Source organism: Sinohyriopsis cumingii, chromosome 6, assembly GCF_028554795.1.
Source record: "Sinohyriopsis cumingii isolate HCF-2022 chromosome 6, ASM2855479v2, whole genome shotgun sequence".
NCBI lineage: Eukaryota > Metazoa > Mollusca > Bivalvia > Unionida > Unionidae > Sinohyriopsis > Sinohyriopsis cumingii.
Genome location: NC_142966.1, coordinates 86,140,665 through 86,162,513, shown reverse-complemented (window position 1 = coordinate 86,162,513; position 21,849 = coordinate 86,140,665). Strand labels below are relative to the sequence as shown.

The following is a 21,849-nucleotide window of genomic DNA, read 5'->3' as shown; positions in this document are numbered from 1 at the left end:
TGAGGTTCTCTTGCTATTGATTTCCTTATTTTCTTCAGCTCTAAGGTTAGATAAATGTTTTAATGAAAATGTAGATAATAAAGTGGCAGTCTTTTTTTAACATTCTGTTAGCTATTCCAATTTCAACACCTTAGCCTTTTATAAGTCGGCGGGGTCAAAAGTATGATATGAGTGCCTTAAATTATATTGCTGCTAATCTTAACCCAATCCCTAACATTATCAAATTCAAAACAAATACAAAGAGCATGTTATCTAGATGTCTGTATATGGAAGAAGGAAATATGTATAGGGCTTTTAATTTATCAAGATATGTCAGATTAATTTTAGCAAAATTCAATATGATGTGAGGTTTGGTATGATGGTGGGCATTTACGGTTGAGGACTTGGGCATATCGTACCAATCCAGTTAGATTATGATCAAGACTTGCAAGATGTGGCATCTTTTGTCACAGAAGCATGATTATGGACAGCAAATGTAATTGTTATTTCATGTGCGTGTGTGTGTGTGATTATATTTCTACAATTTAGTGTGTGTGTGTGTGTGTTTGTGTGTGTGATTTGGATTTTTAACGTAGCTTAACATTTTTTCAGTCATATTGCATCAATGTCTGCAGTGTGACAGTTTATATATCTGACCAGTCCTAACACTAACCTCTTAATGCTGAAAGCCAAACAAGGCAGCTGAAAGTACCATTTTTGTAAGTCTTTGGTATGACTCAGCTGGAGATCGAACCCATGACCTTCCATATCCGAGGCGGATGTTCTAACCACTAGACCACCGGAGCGGTCTCTACAATTTAGAGTTTATATATTAACTTAAATTAGCTTAATTCTATTTGTTTTTGCACTGATTTCCATCCACAGCATGGCAAATTTTTGACAGTCAATATCTATTTAGCTTGCTATTGCCATAACAGTTTATTTATCAGCACACAATTATCCTGTCCTTTGTTAAGTTTCAACCAAATTCTCCACATGTTATATTTTAATTTCTTTTGAAATATTGGGTTTTTGCTGTTTGGTTGTAAAGATATTGAAAAATATATTGTTCCTATTTTTGATACTTCAACACTGGCCTTGAAATACTAATAGTATTCCAGCTTGCAAAAGTTAGAAATAAAAATCAATGGCACTATGCCTTGATTCCACAACGCTGAGCAAACTACAAGGATGTGCAAACATTCTATACAAACACAGCTGGAACATGGCTTAGCATTTATAATCTGAAAGGTTACAAATTCTAACATCACAGACTTCTTTCCGGCGGGTGTTGAGTTCATGAAAGGTGGAGGGCCGATGGATGCCATGAAGGGAACCATAGCAGGTATGGGTTTTGGTGGTGTGGCACCAGCCCCGTCAGGTAGTCAGCAGGGCCTGCAGGAAGTAACCAGGGTCCGTTCCGTATTTCCGGAAACATGGCTTTGGACAAACAAAACTGTTGGGTAATTTTAAGGGCTTGGTATAATATCAATGATGCTCCTGTTTTCTGAAAAGGTCCCATGTTTGCTGAATACATGTCCGCCAAGAACATAAAGCTTTTGCAGGATCTTGACCATGACCTTATTTTAATTTTAGGCATTTACTTACTTAGAGGGTTTTAATTATTTGCAATTTCTATGTCTGCTGCCAAATACTGTCTATTGGAACTTCCTGTACAATACTCCATAATGATAATTACTTGTAGTTGAGTCTTGACTATAGGAAAAATTTAATTGTCAGAGGATTCCATAGTGTAAAATGATATTCTGTTCATTGACTTAGCTTACAAGATTTAATGTAGCCTGGACTTTGTTAGATTTCCTGTTTGGAAATACACAATATGATCTATTTTATCAAATCCCATAGGCCTAGTAAAGCTAGAGCTTTTAATATGAAATAGTTTCTATTTACTTGTCAGTATTCATTTGTGGTTAATATATTTACATATATCAACTACTTGCCGTATAAACCTTGACAAGATGCATCCTGTCAGTGTTTCCTGCGAATATGCCGATATTCACTTGTTGTACTATTTCTGATATGCTGTTTCATTTGAACATCTTTTAATCAGTCTTACATAAATTCCTTTAAATCAAGAATTTTATAGGTTTGTAAATAAAATTAATTATTCCTTTTCTGGCCTAAGTCCTGTATAATCAATTTATTTTAAATCACATATGCTAAATCACAAATCTCGCTCTCAGAATTATTTATGTATGTCTCTTGCATACAACCAAGTAGTTTCCATTTTCTCTCCTTTTAATTGCTTAGCAATATAGAAACATTGAACGTCTTTTGTTTTATTTCTCTACACATACTGTGAATTTACTGTTTATATGGCTAAATGCTCTCATGGCTTTCACGTGCATGTGTTATTTATTTTCTGTGTTGTAATGGTTGTCGTGAACAGTTCTGTAAACAATAGGACCCTTAATTAGTTGACGAATTTAAGTACCCATAAAAATGTAACTGTTTAGAAATTTGCAAACATTGACAACCAAGAAAATAAATGAATTGACACTATGATATATATATTTGTGTATTCGCAATCAAAATTTTCTATGCTCTCATCTATGAAGCTGGTGCCATTACCGACTGTGTACCAAAGGATAAAACATAAAACAGTTTTATTACTGCTGCCATTTTTCGCAAAACCAAAAGTAAATCTTTCTCAAATGTTCATTCACTTTTAGTATTATAAGATACTGGATTCATCCAGAGCTCACAGTGGAATGGACTAAGTTTCTAAGTTTCCAATGCCTAGAGCTGGTATGATGAGGCGCCAGATAAAGCTTTTAGTGGTATGTCATCCGCCTAGTACGTCTGTACTATAACTTAACAAGGAATGTCAAAAGCATGCTTTATTTTTCCGGATATATGTTTGGAAACAATTAAATATCTGGGTAAATTTCCATTGAGCTGTAAATTTGAAGTTCATTTTTGTATGACTTTGCTATGTACTTTGCTTTGTGCTTGGAGACTCTTCATTTATAACAGGTCTAATAAGCATTATGTATCCTAGTTCATATGAGAGTATTAACACAAAACACTTCTAAAGAGGTGTTGTCTTTCTTGCATACAATACATCTTTGATCTCTTAAAATTATGAAAGTTACCTCGACTCATTTGTTGGCTTTTGACGTTTTTAATTTATAAGTTCTGACTGTTGTCGACTCAATATTTAACTAGGGCATAGGTTTTATGCTGACAATTTTATGTGCTTACATGACATAAAATATTCACTGTCTGCATTAAAGCAAAGGGATTATCTAGTAACAATATCCAGTTCCTGGCTTATTTTTGTAATATTTATGGTGTATTGTCTAATTGTCTGGTAAACTGGCTTAGATGTAGCCTTATGGTAGATTTGAAAAAAGGAAAATAAATCACCCTCCAAGTTAACTGTCATAGATATTACATTAGCCTGTGTTTCAAGCCCGCATGAACTAACCAACTTGGTACTGTTCTCTCAAACTAGGTTACATGAATGTTCTTGGTTGAATAATTTTATTTTGGAATCCTCAAGATTGTCTTTGAAGAAGTAGATTGTATCAGATGTTACCAATGCTTCCATATCTTGTCTTGCTACAGTAAAGTAATAGTAATCTGCAGAGGCTTTTTTATATCATCTGCAGCCATTCGATCATATATTAATCTGCTTATTTTCTCCTTGGAGGTATAACTTTGATAAAAGCTCTACCTACTGTACAGTAGTGGTATTGTTACCTTCAAGCATTTAGCAGACAGATTTTGAGCAACATACAGTTCTATATCTTAATGTTTTACAAAGATATAAAAAGAGGCCATACAATTGCTTGCAAAAACTGCAAGTTGGTGATGCCTGACACACTCCCCCACCGCCCCCCTGTTTGGTTTGTGGCTGAAACATATTATCTTGGTGTTTAAAAGTTATCTTACATGTCTCAGACTTTTTTCCTCCGGGGATTGTGAATTTCATGGATGGAGGCCCAGTTCCAATGGCAGCTATGATGGGAGCCGGAGCAGTAGGTGGTGTGGCACCGGCACCATCAGCTGGTCAACCGGGTCTGCAGGAAGTGACCAAGGTCCGGTCTGTATTCCCGGAGACGTGGCTTTGGATAAATCAAACCATTGGGTAAATTTCCATTCTGATTACAATGCATTAACTTCTTCTATGTCTGAAAGTGCAAAGTGCTTGCTCTGCAGATGGTTTCCAACAATATTAGTTTCCTCAGCTTGTAATTGCTACTGTCATCAGAGATCTAATTATCTTAGGAGAAAGAAAATTGCTTGCAAATACTTTTGAATGCTTTAACTCTTTTCCATAGCTGGGAGCATACAGTCTGTCCACTTAAATATACTTTCATGGTCAGCTTTGGAATTATTACTTCTAATTGTGATCATAATACTCATGGCTTCATTTAAAAGACCAGGATGTTTGTGTTGATTATTACACATAAGAGTAGTGAAAATTACAGCATTTACTGAAAAAATTATATATTATTATTATAATTAGAGTTATTATTTGTATGCTTTCTCGTGCTACTGATGTCTTCTTGTTTTGTACTTTCTTAATTTCTTCAGCTCTAATGTAAGATAAATCTTTCAATGAAAATGTAGATAATATTGTGGTAGAGTAAATTTGGTCCATTTAATTTTAATCTTCTGGTAGCTACTTCAGTTTCATCACCGTAACCTTTTATCACTTGGCAGGGTCAAAATTAAGATACAAATGCCTTATATTACATCAGTGTTAAAAACTTAACCCAAATCTCTAGAATTATCAAATTCAAAAAAGTAAAAAAGAGCATGGGATTCAGACCCCTATGCGCCCTTGAAACATATTTGTAGCTGTTTAGCCAGAATTCAATATGCGAGGTTTGGTACCATGTCGGGCATAGGCGGTAGGGGACCTGATGGTATTGTACCAACTTGCAAGAAATGGAAAAGGTTAGCATTTTTAGTCTCAGAAGCATACCTTTGAACAACAAATATTGTCCTCATTGTGTGTGTGTGTGTGTGTGTGTGTGTGTGACATATCCTTTTATATCGATTTAATTATCTTTATTATACTGGTTTTTTCATTGATTTCCTTCTAAATTTTACCAGATTCTTGAAAATCAATATTTATTTTGCTTGAAACTGCCATGCCATTTTAGATAAATCTCCATCCCTTCAGTAAATTTCAACCAAATTTCTTTTTTAGTATATTTTGGAGATGCTGGATTTTTGTTGTTTGGTTGTCAATATATTTCACACTAGATGTTCTTATTTGCTGCACTTCATCACTTCCCTTAAAATACTAATAGTATTCCAGCTTGCATAAATTAGAAATAATATGTGATGGCACTGTGCTATGATTCCCTGACATTGAGCAAACTACAAAGATGTGTAAACATTTTATACGCCAGTGCCAGTTGTGAAGACAACAAGGACATGGCATAGTATTTATATTCAGAAAGGTTTCAGATTCATTGCTTATATCACAGACATTCTTTCTGCTGGGTGTTGAGTTCATGAAAGCTGGAGGGCCAATGGAAGCCATGAAGGGAGCCATAGCTGGTATGGGTATGGGTATGGGTTTTTGTTCGTATGGCACAGGTTCCATCAGGTTTCAATATAATGTGCAGGAAGTGAACAGTATCCCTTCCATGCTTCTGAAAACATAATTTTCAACAAACAAAACTGTTATGTAATTTTTAAGGGCTTGATGTAATAACTAACATGCTCCTATTTCCCTAAAAGGGCACCATGTTTGCTGAATACATGTCTGCACAGAACATAGACCTTTTTGCTGCATCTTGTCCGTGACTGGTTATTTAATTTTAGCATTTATTTACTTGGAGGCTTTTAATTATTTGCAATACATTCTATGTCTGCTGCTGAAGGCCGTTTATTGCCTCTTCCTGAACCATACCTCTAATGAATACTTACTAGTATTTAATTTAAGCGGCATGAATTTTCACATTAAAAAATTATATTTCTATTAACTGACTTTGCTCACTAGATTTAATGTGGCCAGGACTTCTGATTGACTACGTCGTTAGGAAATAAATGTTCCCATTTACTTTATGAATTCCCATAAGCCTAGTAAATCTACTTTAATAAGAAATAGTTTCTGTTTTCTTCTCCGTATTCATTGTAGTCAATATATGTACATATATCAACTATTTGCTGTATGAACGTTGATAAAATGCAACCCATCAGTGTTGTTTCCTGCGAATGTGCCAAACTTAAATTGTTGTACTATTTCTAATATGCAGTTTCATTTTAATAATCTTTTAATCAGTCTAATATGTATTCTTTAAAATCAAGATCTACTCAGTTGTGTACATAAAATTAATTATTCCTTCCCCTAGACTAAGTCCTGTAAAACAGTTTAGTTAAAATCACATATGCTGCATAAAGTACTGTGCCGCAATGTATACCTCTCTCTCTCTCTCTCTGTGCAAGTGTATTAATTATGCATGTTTTTTGTGTACAACTAAGTAGTTTCCATGTTTTAATCACTTAGCAATACAGAAACATTTAACGTCATTTGTTTTATTCTCTGCACATGTTGTGAGTTTACTGTTTTTATGGCTAAAGGGTTTTGTGGATTTCACATGCATGTGCTTTTTGTTTTCTGTGTTGTAATTGTTGTCATGGATTTTGCGTGAGTTGTACTATTTATTTTCTGTGTTGGAATGGTTCTTGTGGATTTTCCATTTCCTAAAAGCCACAAATTTAAAGGATGTGTGAACAGTTCTGTAAATAATAGGACCCTTAACTAGTCGACGAATTTAAGTATCCACGAAATTGTAACTTTTTAGAAATTTGCAAACATTGACAACCCAGAAAATAAATGACTTGACACTATGATGTATATGTTTGTATATTCAAGATCAAAATTTTTCATGCTGTCATCTCTGAAACTGGTGCCATTACCAGCATGTATTAAAGGATAAAACATTAAACAATTGAACTACTGCTACCATTTGCTGTGCAAATCAAAGGTAAATTTTATTCAAATGTTCCTTTACTTTTAGTATTCTAAGATACTGGATTTGTTTTAATCATCACAAACATTTTCCAGCCAAAGCTCATGATGGATTGGACTAAGTTTCTAAGTTTACAATGCCTAGAGCTGGTACATGTATGATTAGGCGCCAGATAAAGTTTTTTGGTGGTATGTGTGCAGTAAATTTCAGGCTGTATTTCCTGGACAAAATTAAACATCTGGGTACATTTCACTGAGCTGTAAAATTGAAGATCATTTCTGTAAGACTTTGCTATGTATTTTGCTTCATGCTTGAATGTATAGCGACTCATTGCATTTTTACTGGGGCCCCTGAGTGGTCGAGTGGTCTAAAGCGCTCTCCGTTATGGATCACTGCCATCTCACCTCTGTCTGCGAGGGTTCGAGTCTCGGATTCGGCTAATGTGGGTATGTGAGAAAGCTTGCCAGTAGCTTCTCATGGGTCGGTGGTTCTTTCCGGGGTTTTCCCGGGTTCTTCCTCCACCATTAATACTGGCCGCCATGTATAGCCTATTGTGTGCTGAACAATGGCGTTAAACCCTACAACAACAACAACAACATTTTTACTGGGTCACATAAGGATTATATATCCAAGATCTTATTAGATTATTAACAGAAAATACTTTGATACAGATATTGCCCTTCTTGTATACAAAACATACTTGATCTATCAAAGTTATTAAAGTCATCTGACTCTTTGTTGGCGTCTCAAGTTTGTAATTCGTACATTCTGTTGTAGACTCCGTATTTAACTAGGGCATATTTTTGTCCTAACAATTTTATTTGCTTTCTTGACATAAAATATTTACTCTCTGCATTAAAGCAAAGGGTTTATATAGTAATGATAACATGTAATATAATTCTGGCTTATTTTCATGATATTTATGGTGTATTGTCTTATTGACTGGTTAACTGGCTTAGATGTATCATTATGGTAGATTTGAAAAAAGGTAAATAAATCGCCCTCCAATTTAACTGTCATAGATATTACATTAGCCTGTGTTTCAAGCCCACACAAACTAAGCGACTTAACACAGTTCTTTTCAGACTAGGTTACATGAACATTCTTGTTTGAATCTGATTTAATGTCGGAATTGATAAGATTGTCTTTGAAGAAGTAGCTTGCATCCAATATTACCAATGCTTCCATATCTAGTCTTACTAAATAAAGTATTTGTAATCTACGGAAGCTCTTTTCTGTCTTTTGCAGCCATTCGATCATATAATAATCCCCTTGTTTTCTCCTAGGAGGTAAAACTGTGATAAAAGCTCAACTTGAATTTGTAGGGGTAGTGTTACCTTCAGGTATTTCGTATTTTGAGCAACATTGTTTAATTTAGTTCTATATCTTGATCTTTTACAAAGAAATAAAAAGAGTCCATGCATTTATGATTGCGTACAAAAACGCACAAATTCTTAGCACCCCCACCCAACCCAAGTTTAAAATCGTGCATGACACTTGTTATCATTGGATTTAAAACTTATCTTACATGTCTCAGACTTTACACATCCGGTAATTCTGAATTTCATGCATGGAGGGCCAACGGCACCTATGATGGGAGTATTTAGTAGTGTTGCACCAGCACCATCAGGTGGTCAACTAGGCCTGCAAGAAGTGACAAAGGTCCGGTCCGTATTCCCGGAGACGTGGCTTTGGCTAAATCAAACTGTTGGGTAAATTTCTGTTCTAGTTTCAATGCAGTAGCTTCTGTGTCTGAAAGTACAATGCCCTTGCTGTGCAGATGATTTTCCAACTATATTAGTTTTGCCCAGCTTGTAATGGCTACCGCCTTTCAAGAAGCCTATACTGTACAATATCTTATAACAGCTACTGTGTTTGTGAAGCCTGTGCCATGCAGTATCTCTTAATGGCTATGGTTGTTTGTGAAGCCTAAACTGTGCAGTATCTTATTAATGCATTGCAATGAGACTCTGGGTTGTTCTTTTATTACCTGAAATTAATTGGAGCGGAATTAATAGAAAATACTAGACAAAACTCTTTTATGGTTATTTACTGCATGTGATTTGAAATAATTTACATTGCTTTAAAACGCATAATATAGTTCAATTCTTCATCTCGCATTACTTCTTTTTTTCTAAAGAGCAGTTGAGACATTTTTAATTTGTTACACCTTTATAGCGTTTCATTCAGTATTTTTGTGGACTTTTGCATCTGATGCAAAATCTTATCAATATTTATAGAACAAACTTTGAATGACTATATACTAGAATGGAAAAGGTTTGTTTCACAGTCTCCCATGTGTGTGAAGCATGCTTACCTGTCCCCTGTGAATAACATATGCTACATAGCCTGACTCAGAATTTCTGTCATAAAGTCAGTTATTTAACAATATATTCAAAATTTTATTCTTAGTTTTTTTCATTAATGTTACAACTGAGTTGAAGCATTACTAATATTGTATTTTACGGCTGAGTTTAATTTGTGCTAGACTCATACACATTTCTTCAACTACGTTTAAGCGTTTCTAAATCTCATATAAACATTACAAATTAGTCTAAGCATCATTGATACCATAAACTTTGCAGCTTCATTGAATCATCACTAGTCGTAGGACATGGACCAAACCTATTATCATTCAGAGGCTTGAAGATTACAGAGTTTGGATGAAACTGATTATTATTCATAGGGTTGGAAGATTGCTTGATGTCACCTTAGAACAGTTCTATGTACGTTAGATTTACCCTCTTAATCATAACCATTTAAGCTATTTCCTCTTAAAGAAAAAAATGAAGGACGTCTCAGTGAGTTGATATGATATAAAATGTAAGCATCGTATATGTGAACATATCCATGTCTGTCATACTGACTATTCCTGGCAGGAAAACACTTCCATCATATCAACCATGCATTTTAAAACAATTTGCTTTTTTATATGGTGATGGTTTGTTTAATGATCATATGACATTATCGATTCATCTTAGGAAATCAAAAACAACACAATATCTATGAAATAAAGTTTGGGTCTTGACTCATTTATTTCGTCCAATTGTCCTGAGCAATGTGATTTTCATTGATCAAGAAATGTACCAGAAACAAGATAAAAGCACACATCTATTTGTGCCTTTTCATGTCAGATATGTGTGAAATCCTCTGCGTTTTTAGCTTTGAACATATTGAGATAGTCAAAACCCTTGACATGTATAGTTTTAAACAGAGATAGTCGAAACCCTTGACATGTATAGTTTTAAATAGATAGTGATAGTCGAAACCCTCAGCATGTATAGTTTTTAACAGATTCTGAAAACAAACAGATTTAATTCATCAAGAAACAGTCTTCTTTACTATCTTAAATTAACACAGGTGGCTTTTACTTAAATTAATTAAATTTACTATAAACAATTGATTTCTGATTCGCATTATACTTGACAAGTTCGTGAGCACACGACAATGTCTTAATTTGTTTTATCCGTTTGTTGAATGACACTATGTTGGATTCCTCTCTGATGTCAGTTCTTATAAGCAATTTCTGGTATTCAACCATGGCTATTTTAATTAATTCTCAAATTAATGGATTTTGGAAGGTTTTTTTCATTCATTTGGTTTTGTTTTTACGTTTTTTTCTCTTTCCAAAACATTTGGACAACCATTAAGTTTCACACCCCAAAAATCCTTTTGTTAAACTTAAATCTAAATATTACCTTTCAATATGAACTAATAAAGCTTACCATTGTTCTTCAGTAAAATTTAGGGTTGTGGTAGACATTTGCTGTTAATGATTTTATAATGTTATGTTTTCATGCTACACCAACTTTTTATATTTGTACAGAGTTGTGTTGTGCTGTTGTGACATGAGTTTACATTTGTACAGAGTTGTGTTGGGCTGTTGTGACATCAGTTTACATTTGTACAGAGTTGTGTTGGGCTGTTGTGACATCAGTTTACATTTGTACAGAGTTGTGTTGGGCTGTTGTGACATCAGTTTACATTTGTACAGAGTTGTGATGGGCTGTTGTGACATCAGTTTAAGTGATGATCACGTTAAAAGCAGGCCATATCGCACATTTGATATACTGAATTTCTTTCAGACAAGACATAATGCCTGATACGTTTTCTGTGCATACCCCACTAAATATTATTGGATTTTAAATTTACACCAAAATCTTAAACATCCCAGACTTTGTCCGGCCGGAGATGGTGGAATTCATGCGAGGACCAGAAGCCATGATGGGAGCCGGAGCGGGCATGGCTTTTAGTGCAGTGGCTCCGGCCCAGTCAGGGGGTCAACAGGGCCTGCAGGAAGTGACCAAGGTCCGCTCCGTATTCCCAGAGACTTGGCTTTGGATAAATCATACAGTTGGGTAAATATGTTGGACAGTACAGTCCAACCTCCATTAAAATTCACCCCTTTCAGCAAGTACATCGCATACCCAGCTATATTCTGATTTTTACTTCCCTTCATACATTGCATGTTGTCACCTCCCTTTATTTTTTGTATATTTTTGTTACATGCAAACAGCTTCCTTCCAAATACTAGTATGCCATGACTGGCTACTTTTGAGGGACTACCATGTATATACAATGCCTTCTGACCTTTCTGAAATTGCATGGCATATGCTATAATACGATTTGTACAAGCTTTTTGGTTGCTCTCCAAGCATGTTATCGCTATTTTCCACTGAAGACACATGATAGAAATGTTAAGAAATTAAACCTTAATGATTTTCATAATGCATATTAATTTTAACTGCTCGAACCACATTTAAATATATTTGACATGTTTCTTAAAAGCAGCAGAACTTTTACTTTCTTAAATTGTTTTGCTGTAGCTAAAATGTTTGACATGTTTAGATTCTTTATATTTGATGTAACATATCACAACATTTTAAAAACAAATATCTGAATGAGTTTCTCTAAAAAATGATTGGTTCTGATTGGTGTAGTTTGGTTTATCATAGCTTTTATTGACCACAGTCGAATCAGATGCGACTTTGTTTCACCAAGTTCCAAGATTGTGATATAGGCCAGTTATTTGCAATAAAAAATTAGCGTCATTATTTCATACTCATACACATTGTTCTTCTTTTGAGTTGAATGATTGTTTACAGTTAAAAATCAGTGTACAATCTTAATAAATAAAACCACAAGATTAGAATAAAGACATCTGAGTCTAAATTCATGATGAATCCATATATTCTAAACATTTGTGGCACAGATGTGAAAACCATTTCAGCTGATTTTGTGTCATAACTTTTCTTCCTTTGTGTTTATACTTTGCCTACATTTGTGCAACCTAATATGTAAAGTCATTCAAATTATTTTACATATTAAGCAGTGGAGAAAATATTTTAAAGGCAAACAACTTAACGGTGGGAAATCATAATACACATAGTCTTAGAAGCGGTTGTTTTCTTTCTTTCAACCCAGCAGATTTTCCAAGATTTCATGGTTTCCTAATGGCAGGATCGGGGCCTATAGCATTTGCTCATGCATCAAACAACCTAATTTCCGGTGCACAGATTCCATCATCTGGTTCAGAACTAAAAGTGCCACAAAAAGTTCGAACAATTTTTCCAGAGACATGGTTATGGATAAATGAAACCATAAGGTATACATGTACTCCAACATTGTAGACACAGTGTCCTTTGCTTGATAGATTGCCTGGGCTTTGTTGAGTCTCTAAAGTACACATGTACTCCAACTTTGTAGACACAGTGTCCTTTGCTTGATAGATTGCATGGGCTTTGTTGAGTCTCTAAAGTACACATGTACTCCAGCTTTGTAGACACAGTGTCCTCAGCTTGATAGTTTGCATGGGCTTTGTTGAGTCTCTAAGAAGACGGTACCTAATTGCATATTTCCGTGATATATCAAAATAAATATGCTTTTATGACTGAATTTTCATTTTGTATTTCTTTCTATATAAAATATTATGTTTCCAGGCAGTCATGTTCTTGTGAGTTGTTACTCGCATTTGTGGCAGTATTAGTTACATGTATTCATTATAGTTTCAAACAGTTGATCCATATTTTCTGTATACAGTCGTATCAAGAAAATTAACATGTCACATAATTGGCCTTTTAATTTAATACTCTCACGGGCAGATAATATGGACTCATTATGTATTGTGTACTTCAACATCGACTGGTTATATATTGTGTACTTCAACATGTATACCTTTTTTGCATGAAATGCTGTGCCTAGTTTGCATCAGGCTTGGTCCGTGCAAAATCTGTCATGTCTGGTATAATTTTCTGTCTACTTCAGTCCAAATTTAAAAGTAAATACATTTACAAAGAGTCAAAGAATAGAAGAATACATAGCAAACTGTAGATGTAATGATGCAAATCATTGCTAAGTTCATTTTGCATTTCCAATCCTGCCTTTACCAGTACCACAGTTATAACATCCATGCACATATGATGTCACCAATAAACACTTAATAAGAGTTCCAACAAGCGTCACCTTTAATTGATGGCATTACGAATTTTTGCATGATCATATATGACAGAAGAGAATTTATTACCATGAAAATGTTTGCATGAGTATGAATGTGTCTGCTGTTGTTGTTGTGGGGTTTAACGCCATTTTTCAGCACACAATAGGCTATACGTGGCAGCCAGTATTAATGGTGGAAGAAGAACCCAGGAAAACCTCGGAAAGAACCACTGACCCACGAGAAGCTACTGGCAAGCTTTCTCACATACCCACATTGACTAAATCCGAGACTTGAACCCACGCAGACAGATGTTCGATGTCAGTGATCCGTAATGGAGAGTGCTTTAGACCACTCGGCCACTCGGGGCCCTGTATCTACTGTTAAAGTAATCCATGTATATTCCATAAATGGTATGTGTGTGTATGTCAAAAAGAGAGAGAGAGGGACCACAGACAAGTCCTTCTAAAACACCTTTATAAACTTATCAGTGAGCAATGTTCAGTGATTTAGATTTTTAACGTAACTTTAATAATTTTTCAGTTCTATCGCTATGATGTCTGCAGTGTGACAGTTTGTAGTGATGTCTAGGGCATCATGTCACAGACATGTAGCATGATGTCCCACCCAGTCACATTATCATGACACCAGGCCGACCAGTCCTAACACTAACCTCTTAATGCTGAGCGCCAAGTAAGGCAGCTGTTAGTACCATTTTAAAGTGTTTGGTAAGACCTGGTCGGAGTTAGATCCCATGACCTTCCATATCTGAGGTGGACGCTTTACCACTAGGCCACTGAAGCGGTCATATACTCCATGGAAAACTCTGCTGCCATTTGTCAGATATATTTCAGAATGATTGAGCCAGTAATATTATTGTTAAAAAGCTTGAAACAACCAAAAGCTTAACTTGTTTTCAATTCCTATGTACATTTACTGACCGTCACTATAGTATTTTCTCTGGAGCAGACCAACACTTGAAGTAAATACCTTGCATTGACAGACATCAAAGATTGCCTCCATGATATTCAATTATGTGTAATATTCTACTTTTGTTTGCAATGAAGTTTAATGAATGACTCCAGGAAACGTATATTGGACAACTTTTCTCCAAACATTTATGCTATGGGGACTATTAAGTTCATGATTTCCTAACAAAAAGTGGTGATTTATTCTTGTCGAGCAAGGGCCTGTTTAAAATAAAATACAAAAATAGTCTTGCACTGCCCTATGTTTGGATGTTTGTGAGACCAAAGCCAGTTTACCCAATAGGCAAACTCGGCGGCTGAATAGGATGCCATGATTTTGGGGACGACAAAAATGAAGTACACTTTCAGATTATTCATTTCTTATCATTTAATATGTAGGACTAAATAATGGAATTAATAACTTATCATGCTAAATATGTATTAATGCTAATGAACAGTTTATAATAAGTGATATCCCCGGGAAGGAGCTGCAAAAAGTGGAAGGCTCACCGTGGGTACCAAAACTACGTTGCATGGGTCCTGTTAGAGATATATTTTATACAGTTTGCTTTTTGTGATAAAGCAAACAACAACAAAAGAACATTATTGAAATGTTGACAGTAATTATACACTGCACATCCACTGTACGGGACAGAAATATTTTATATATGAACTCGGTTATTTAAAATGCAACAAATAATTCAATATTTTACTAAAATACAAACCAGCAAATTTTCAGTCAAACTTGCTAAGGGACAATTATTGCAGTTGCTGATGATTTCAAACACTCCACAAAGAGCCATTATGAAACAGAATATGTGTGTTTGTGTGCATGTTTGTGTGTGTGTGTGAATTCGATTTGTTAATGTAGCTTTAACAACTTTTCATTCATATCGCTATGATGTCTGCAGTGTGACAGTTTATAATGATGTCTAAACACCAGGCTGACTTGTCCTACCACTCACCTCTTAATGCTGAGCGCCAGGCGAGGCAGCTGCTAGTACCATTTTTATAAGTCTTTGGCATAACTTGGCCATGGTTCGAACCCGCGACTTCCCGGATCTGAGGCAGGTGCTCTAACCCCCAGGCCACCGGAGAAGTCAACAAAATCTGAAAATGAAGAGAGAGAGAGATATGGTTGGGGGAGAAATGGAGATGTCAGTCAGTGTTGTTAATAGTCAGACGTGTTACATAGTATTTGTGTAAGAAATAAAGGATTCTTTTTTTTCTGGGCCCAAAAATAGTCTATGACCATGAGGTAGTCATACACAAGACTCTGAGATAATGCATTTCTAAATCATTCGAATAATTATCGATACAGAGGAACAATAAGAAGTGTTATTACTTACAACCTGCAACAATTTTACAGTTTCTGTTATGTTTGTTGCTTTGGTCTCTAAACATGTATTTCACAGGTGCTCTTGTTTCAATGTAGAATGATTAACAAAAATGCAAGATCCCAGTGTGTTTCAAATACTGACACTGTAAACTTTTTGACGGATTCAAATTGAATAATTGTTAGTTATTTAAATAAAATTAGCTTTTAAAAGAGAGACAGTTCTAGATCGTCATCTAAAATAACGTCTTTATAATGGTTGCCATTTATGCTTTTGACCACTGCTTTTCATCTTTTCTTCTGAAATGAGCTTTTAGGAATAGCATACTGACCTTGCTTGTGGCAAGCCTCGCTTTCTGTTTTGCTTGTAACTATAAAAGCGCTTGATGTCTTTCTAGTTCTAGCCTTCACCTTTTTTAAAAATTTTATATTTATTTCATAGTGTATGTTGGATCTAATGTTAATCGTATGTAAAATATTTCAAAGTATATGAATATGTAATGGACATAAAAGTAATGAAGTTTCTGATAAAGGAACAAAAGAAATACATAGTCAATGACAACATTTAAATAAACCAGAGAAAAAGTAATATAATGTTTAACTCGACATACATAGAATGATAACAATAATCATAATTGTATATGTACTATATATATTAATATATATTCAACTAAAAGCTAATTATACATGAGTGGACGTATACATTTGCTAAATATCATGTTATTTCATTCCAGTTCATAAATGTAAAATTCAATTTAATTACACAAGCATGGCTAACAATGATTTATTTTAATTTTTAAATCGATATGAAACTCTTGTTTGCATATCTATTTTATGATGTGATATATATACATACATATATATATATATATATATATATATATATATATATATATATATATATATATATATATATATTAACAGAGCTGATGGTCAAGTGACGATATCAACTACAGTACCTGACACAATAACATCTTGGATAGCTAGTGCATTTGCTGTAAATACTGTATCAGGGCTGGGTGTATCTCCGTCCACAGCTAAGGTAATTCAAGGCAACAATATATAAAATTATATCTGCATACTTGCACTTTTTGGTGTGTATGCCTATGCATTTTTATTTCCTATGGTTGTTTTCACCTAAATGAATAGTGTATTGGCATGGAGGCAAGTTTGATAGTGTATGTCTGTCTGTGTGTGTTGATTATTAATAACTATGTACAAATATGGTGAGAGTTAGATTGCTTACCAAGTATTTCTTTTATTTTGTGAATATTTATGATATACATATCTAATACAATGTAAGACTAAATGTTTTGAATGATGTATTCATTAGTCTTCACCTGCAGACCGCATCTATTTCCAGATTGAGACGTTCCGTCCTTTCTTTGTTAGTCTCAACCTACCCTACTCTGTTGTACGTGATGAACAGCTGGCACTTCAGGCCAACGTCTTCAACTACATGACCCAGGATATGAACGTAAGTTTAAAATGGAAACATTTTATCTCAGTAGAAAACAACAAGAAAAGAAAAAGAAAAGGAGAAAAAAAGGAGTAACATACAGAGATAAGCAAAGCGGTCATTATAATTGCACACAAGTTGTTTTCATTTGTTTATTTTCTGCATTTAGGTTCACAAATTTTATTAAAAAATGTCAGTGCATCCAGCGATAGATTTTTCACCTGGAAATGAAGTGAACATGGGACAGGCTTTATCATCATAATTATGTACCTACGTAAAACATGTACATGTATAAGAATGTCTAAACATGGGCTACAAATTTAACCTCGTTTTCAGTTTTAAATCTCAGATGTAGTCTGATTATTTATCAATGGGCTACAAATTTAACCTTGTTTTCAGTTTTGTATCACAGATATATTAATTTAAATATCTTTAAATTTGTTTGACTAATATATAAAACTGAGGGTTATGGGGAATGTTTAGTTTTCAATTTTGTGAATTTAAACACAAATGCAATAGCGAGTTTCAGCATTAACACAATTCACAGTTAATCATGTCTGTTAAGTTTAACACAATTGTCTAAGCCGCAGACAATATCTTGCAGCAAATAGTGTGGCCATACGTTCTCCTGCTATTGACATTAAAAGTGTCAGATATGTCATATTAATACATTTCTGTTAAATTTTATTCCACTTTATCCAATGTTTGAAATTATGATTACCAGCATTTTAGTGTCGGCATCACAATATTCACCTAGGGGATGAATTATGTTGGACTGTACAAGCGATATGGTTGCATAGGTTGTCTACAGTATATAAAGGTAATATAGAACTGACAGAAATTAGTGCCTAGCTGGGTATGAATGACATTTAATGAGTTACCGTTATGGAAGGTTACATATTCCAATTAAAAGAAATGAAAGAGAGAAGAAAAATAAATCTGTATTTCTGGATTGTGAATAAGGATTTTTAAAAATTTTATTGACAAAATGTAAGAAAAGGAAAATTATATTCAACTTGATAACTTTTGTTCCTCAGATCAATCTTGTTTGTTTTGCTTCGACAGGTTTTGGTGACCCTTGAGAAATCCAATGACTTCAAGAACATTATAAATGATTCAAATGGACACAAGCAGTTCTTGTCTCAGGTAGCAACTCAACAAGTTCATGTAAGTACCGGGAATACTGTTGATTTTAATCATATTTACCGATCTTAATATCCTAAATTCACCTCCAAAGTTATTCATATTTCTGAACTTTATTCATAGTTTTCTTTCTGACATAATGGTTCATTAGAATAGTAGTAAACTTTAAAATGTAGAAAGGATCCTTTTTAAAAAAAATTAGACATGTAAATAAAAATTGCATGGAAGATGATGCTTAGAGAAACAAAAGTGTATTATGAGAGTATGTTGTATAAGTTGCTACAATAAGTCTTAATAAATACGCTTGTAACTGTTTTTAATGCTACTGGTACATTGTAAGTTCATTACTTTGACATATCTGGGTCCTTTAGGTGCCAGCGGGTGAGGCCAAATCTGTATTCTTCCCTATAGTTCCAACATCTTTGGGAAAGATCGACATCACAGTTAAGGCCCAATCCACTCTTGCAGCTGATGCCGTGAAAAGACAGCTGCTGGTTGAGGTACGCATTTCTTTCTTTCAAAAACTTATTACCAACGAATCAAGCATGGGTAAATAATACAATTTCTTGCATTGATAAATAGGCCATACGTTCTTGCAGAGACAAATTGGACATAATTTCACGCAAAGCAAATGGGACATAATTTCTTGCATGGGTAAATGGCCCATAACTTCTATTATATGTGGAATCAATCTCTGGGCTGCCAGATTCTGATAACCTTTCAAATGCCATTTAAACACTCAGTCACAAATGCTTGCACAGTTAATGAAGGAAATGATCTTTCTTTTTGTGGGTGAGGGTGCTTCACATAATGTACATTTTTTTATGCCTTTCTATCATAAACGTCTTGGCCTGTACAAAATGTCCCTTGGGCACAATAAATCATGAAGACTATATATAGATATATAAAGTGTGTGTTTCTGTGTGCATTGCAGCATATATATCATATACATTTCAACTTTGTATTATAGTACGTTGATAGATTATAAATATTTTTGGGAAGTCTCACCTAGACCTATTCCGAGGGCATATGGCATATTTATTATAAATATAGCATCTGTATTTATTACATACAACCTCAACAGCTGCATTTTATAATGAGTTTTACATGTATTGCATATTTTCATCCTCACGCTTGTGCAAATTTGACAGAATGGGGAGGGAAACGAAATATTTTGATGTCATACCCTACGACTGTCTGTCCCTTATACATCTGATCTAAACTCAATCTTCTCCTAAACCATTGGCTGTAAATACACCAAACCAGGTTTAGTGGTGAGCGTCTGAAAGAGGGTTGTAATAATTATGCAGTCGTCTTGATGTCCCAAGGAGGAAATCCTAGGTTTAGAACCTGCAAATGCAGTGACATATGTGATATTTTTCTCAAAATATTTTATATGGCAACATTCTCTCTCTCTCTCTGTGTATGTAATATTCTAATATTCTGCAAAGGATGGCCTATGGCAAAGACATTACCGAGGTATGTAGAAAGGTAGAAAGACCAACATACTGCAATGATCTAAAATATGAAGAGCTGTATTTTTGCCTGTATTATCATGTTTCGGAATTCCAAAACTTAGGTCACCCCAAGGGCCATCATAAGGGGAGGGCAACCAGGGCCCGTGATCACCCTCTATTGCCCTGGCCACCCACTCCACTATTCCAGATTATAGCAAGTACTTCTAGACCCATTAGGTGATTCTATAATATTTTCAATCCTGCTAATGCAAGCACAATTCAATCAGTCATTCAAAGATACCATACCTTTACAGGATGTGCTCGCCTGTCTGGGAGCATTTGAAAGTAATAACCCACGCAAGTCACCTGCAGAAAATAATGTTATCCTGCATGGTTATAATGTCTTCTAATATTCCGCAAAAGTTCACAGAATTTTTCAGCTTGAAGAAAAATAGGAAATGTATGATTTATATTACAAGCAGTCAGCTCTAACTTGTCTGAAAAAATATCCCAGGTATATTATTCTAACTAATTAAATCCCATACATATATCTATACATATATTTCTATCAATCTTTTATTGTACATATCCAGTGGGTGTCAAAATTAGAATCCTCATAGTAATACCATCTCAATTATTCAGACCGCTTCGATGGCCTAGTGGTTAGAGTGTCTGCTCCAGATGCAGGAGGTTGTGGGTTCAAACCCCGTCATACCAAAGGCTTCTAAAAATGGTACTAACAGCTGCCTCACTAGGCGCTCAGCATTAAGAGGTTAGTGTTAGGACTGGTCAGCCTGGTGTCAGGATAATATAACTGGGTGGGACATCATGCCACATGATGCCCCAGTGTCTGACATCACTTTAAGCTGCCACACTGCAGACATTGTAGCGATGTGACTTGAAAATTATGAAAGCTACGTTAAAAAAATCTAAACCACAAACCATCTAAATTCCTATAGTTCACTATTTGTCTTATTAACCTCTGTCTCTCTCTCTCTCATTTTGGGTTATTATCCTTTAGTCATGGCCATGAAATAAAATTACAGTACAGGGGATAATTATGGGGTTGGGAGGAGAGGGAGACATAATTAAAATCATGATGATCCTAAGGCACACATTGAAATTAGGTCTTGTACTTTAGTTGCATTTGCATTGCCATAATTGTATATGTATATCACCAGCATACATTCCATATGTCGCCGAGATACCAGTTCACTATATTACAGCTCTGAATAAGCAGTTATTTATTGTCTACAGTTATCTTTTTTGATTGACAGCCAGAGGGAGTTCCAAAGGAATACAACTTCCCTGTACTCATTGACCTGAAGAACACATCCACATTCACCAAGACAATTCCCATCTCACTTCCGGCTGGTGTTGTTGCTGGGTCGCAGAGGGTCAGAGTAACAGCTATCGGTAAATCTCAGTTAATCATGCCATTTGCAAGATTGACAGTTATTGACCACCATCCAGTATTATAATATAACACATTGCAAATCATTACTTTATCTCACCTAACAAAATTACTGTTGTGAGATCCTAGTCTCTTTTGAGATCAAACACCTGGATGGTTTTCACTTTATTTATTGCATAAATTCAAATTGATTTATAATTTCTCATAAATAGGTAGAACTTTTCTAGGAGTAGCAATTATGAAAATAATATAAAGTATTATTAATACAAATCAGATTTCATACACTAAGCCATACATATTTTTGGTAGCGTATTATCTGCTCTTTTCTAGACGAATCAGATTCATTTTTAGAATGGTATAATATGTTATTAGCAAGAGCAGCAGTAGTTCATTGGTTAGCATGCCCGGTTTGCGATCAGTAGTGTGCAGGTTCAAATTCTGCCTTTGGTTCAGACAAGTCTGGCTGTTGTGGTGTGTCTGTCGTCAAGGCATATTACTTTCTGGCATGAAATATAATTACCATGTGTTTTGTATGCTGTAAAACCACCAGAGATTCAAAATTACAGTTGAGTTTTCATTGAAGCATTTTGATAAATTACAACATTAATTAATTTTCTTTTTATAAATTCCTTTCATTGAGTAATTGGAAGCACGCACAGTTTTTAAACAAAAGTAACTTATTGTCACTTTTTCTAATTGAT

General features: G+C 34.8%; 1 protein-coding gene across 11 annotated transcripts in view; it reads left to right on the top strand.

Moving 5' to 3' along the window:
* LOC149797374 (CD109 antigen-like) overlaps window positions 1–21,849 on the top strand; it is a 70,704-nt gene that overhangs the window by 34,407 nt on the left and 14,448 nt on the right. For 4 of the 11 annotated variants that reach the window (XM_089962149.1, XM_089962144.1, XM_089962147.1 and 1 more), the window contains exons 20-24: window positions 16,600–16,717; window positions 17,039–17,152; window positions 18,200–18,301; window positions 18,649–18,777; window positions 21,012–21,150. In XM_089962149.1, coding sequence (XP_089818275.1) covers window positions 16,600–16,717; window positions 17,039–17,152; window positions 18,200–18,301; window positions 18,649–18,777; window positions 21,012–21,150 — 602 coding nt within the window. Of the gene's footprint in view, window positions 1–1,252; window positions 1,443–3,906; window positions 4,094–8,475; window positions 8,651–11,112; window positions 11,297–12,362; window positions 12,544–16,599; window positions 16,718–17,038; window positions 17,153–18,199; window positions 18,302–18,648; window positions 18,778–21,011; window positions 21,151–21,849 lie in introns of all 11 variants that reach the window. The other 7 variants (XM_089962146.1, XM_089962143.1, XM_089962141.1 and 4 more) reach the window with 7 other exon arrangements.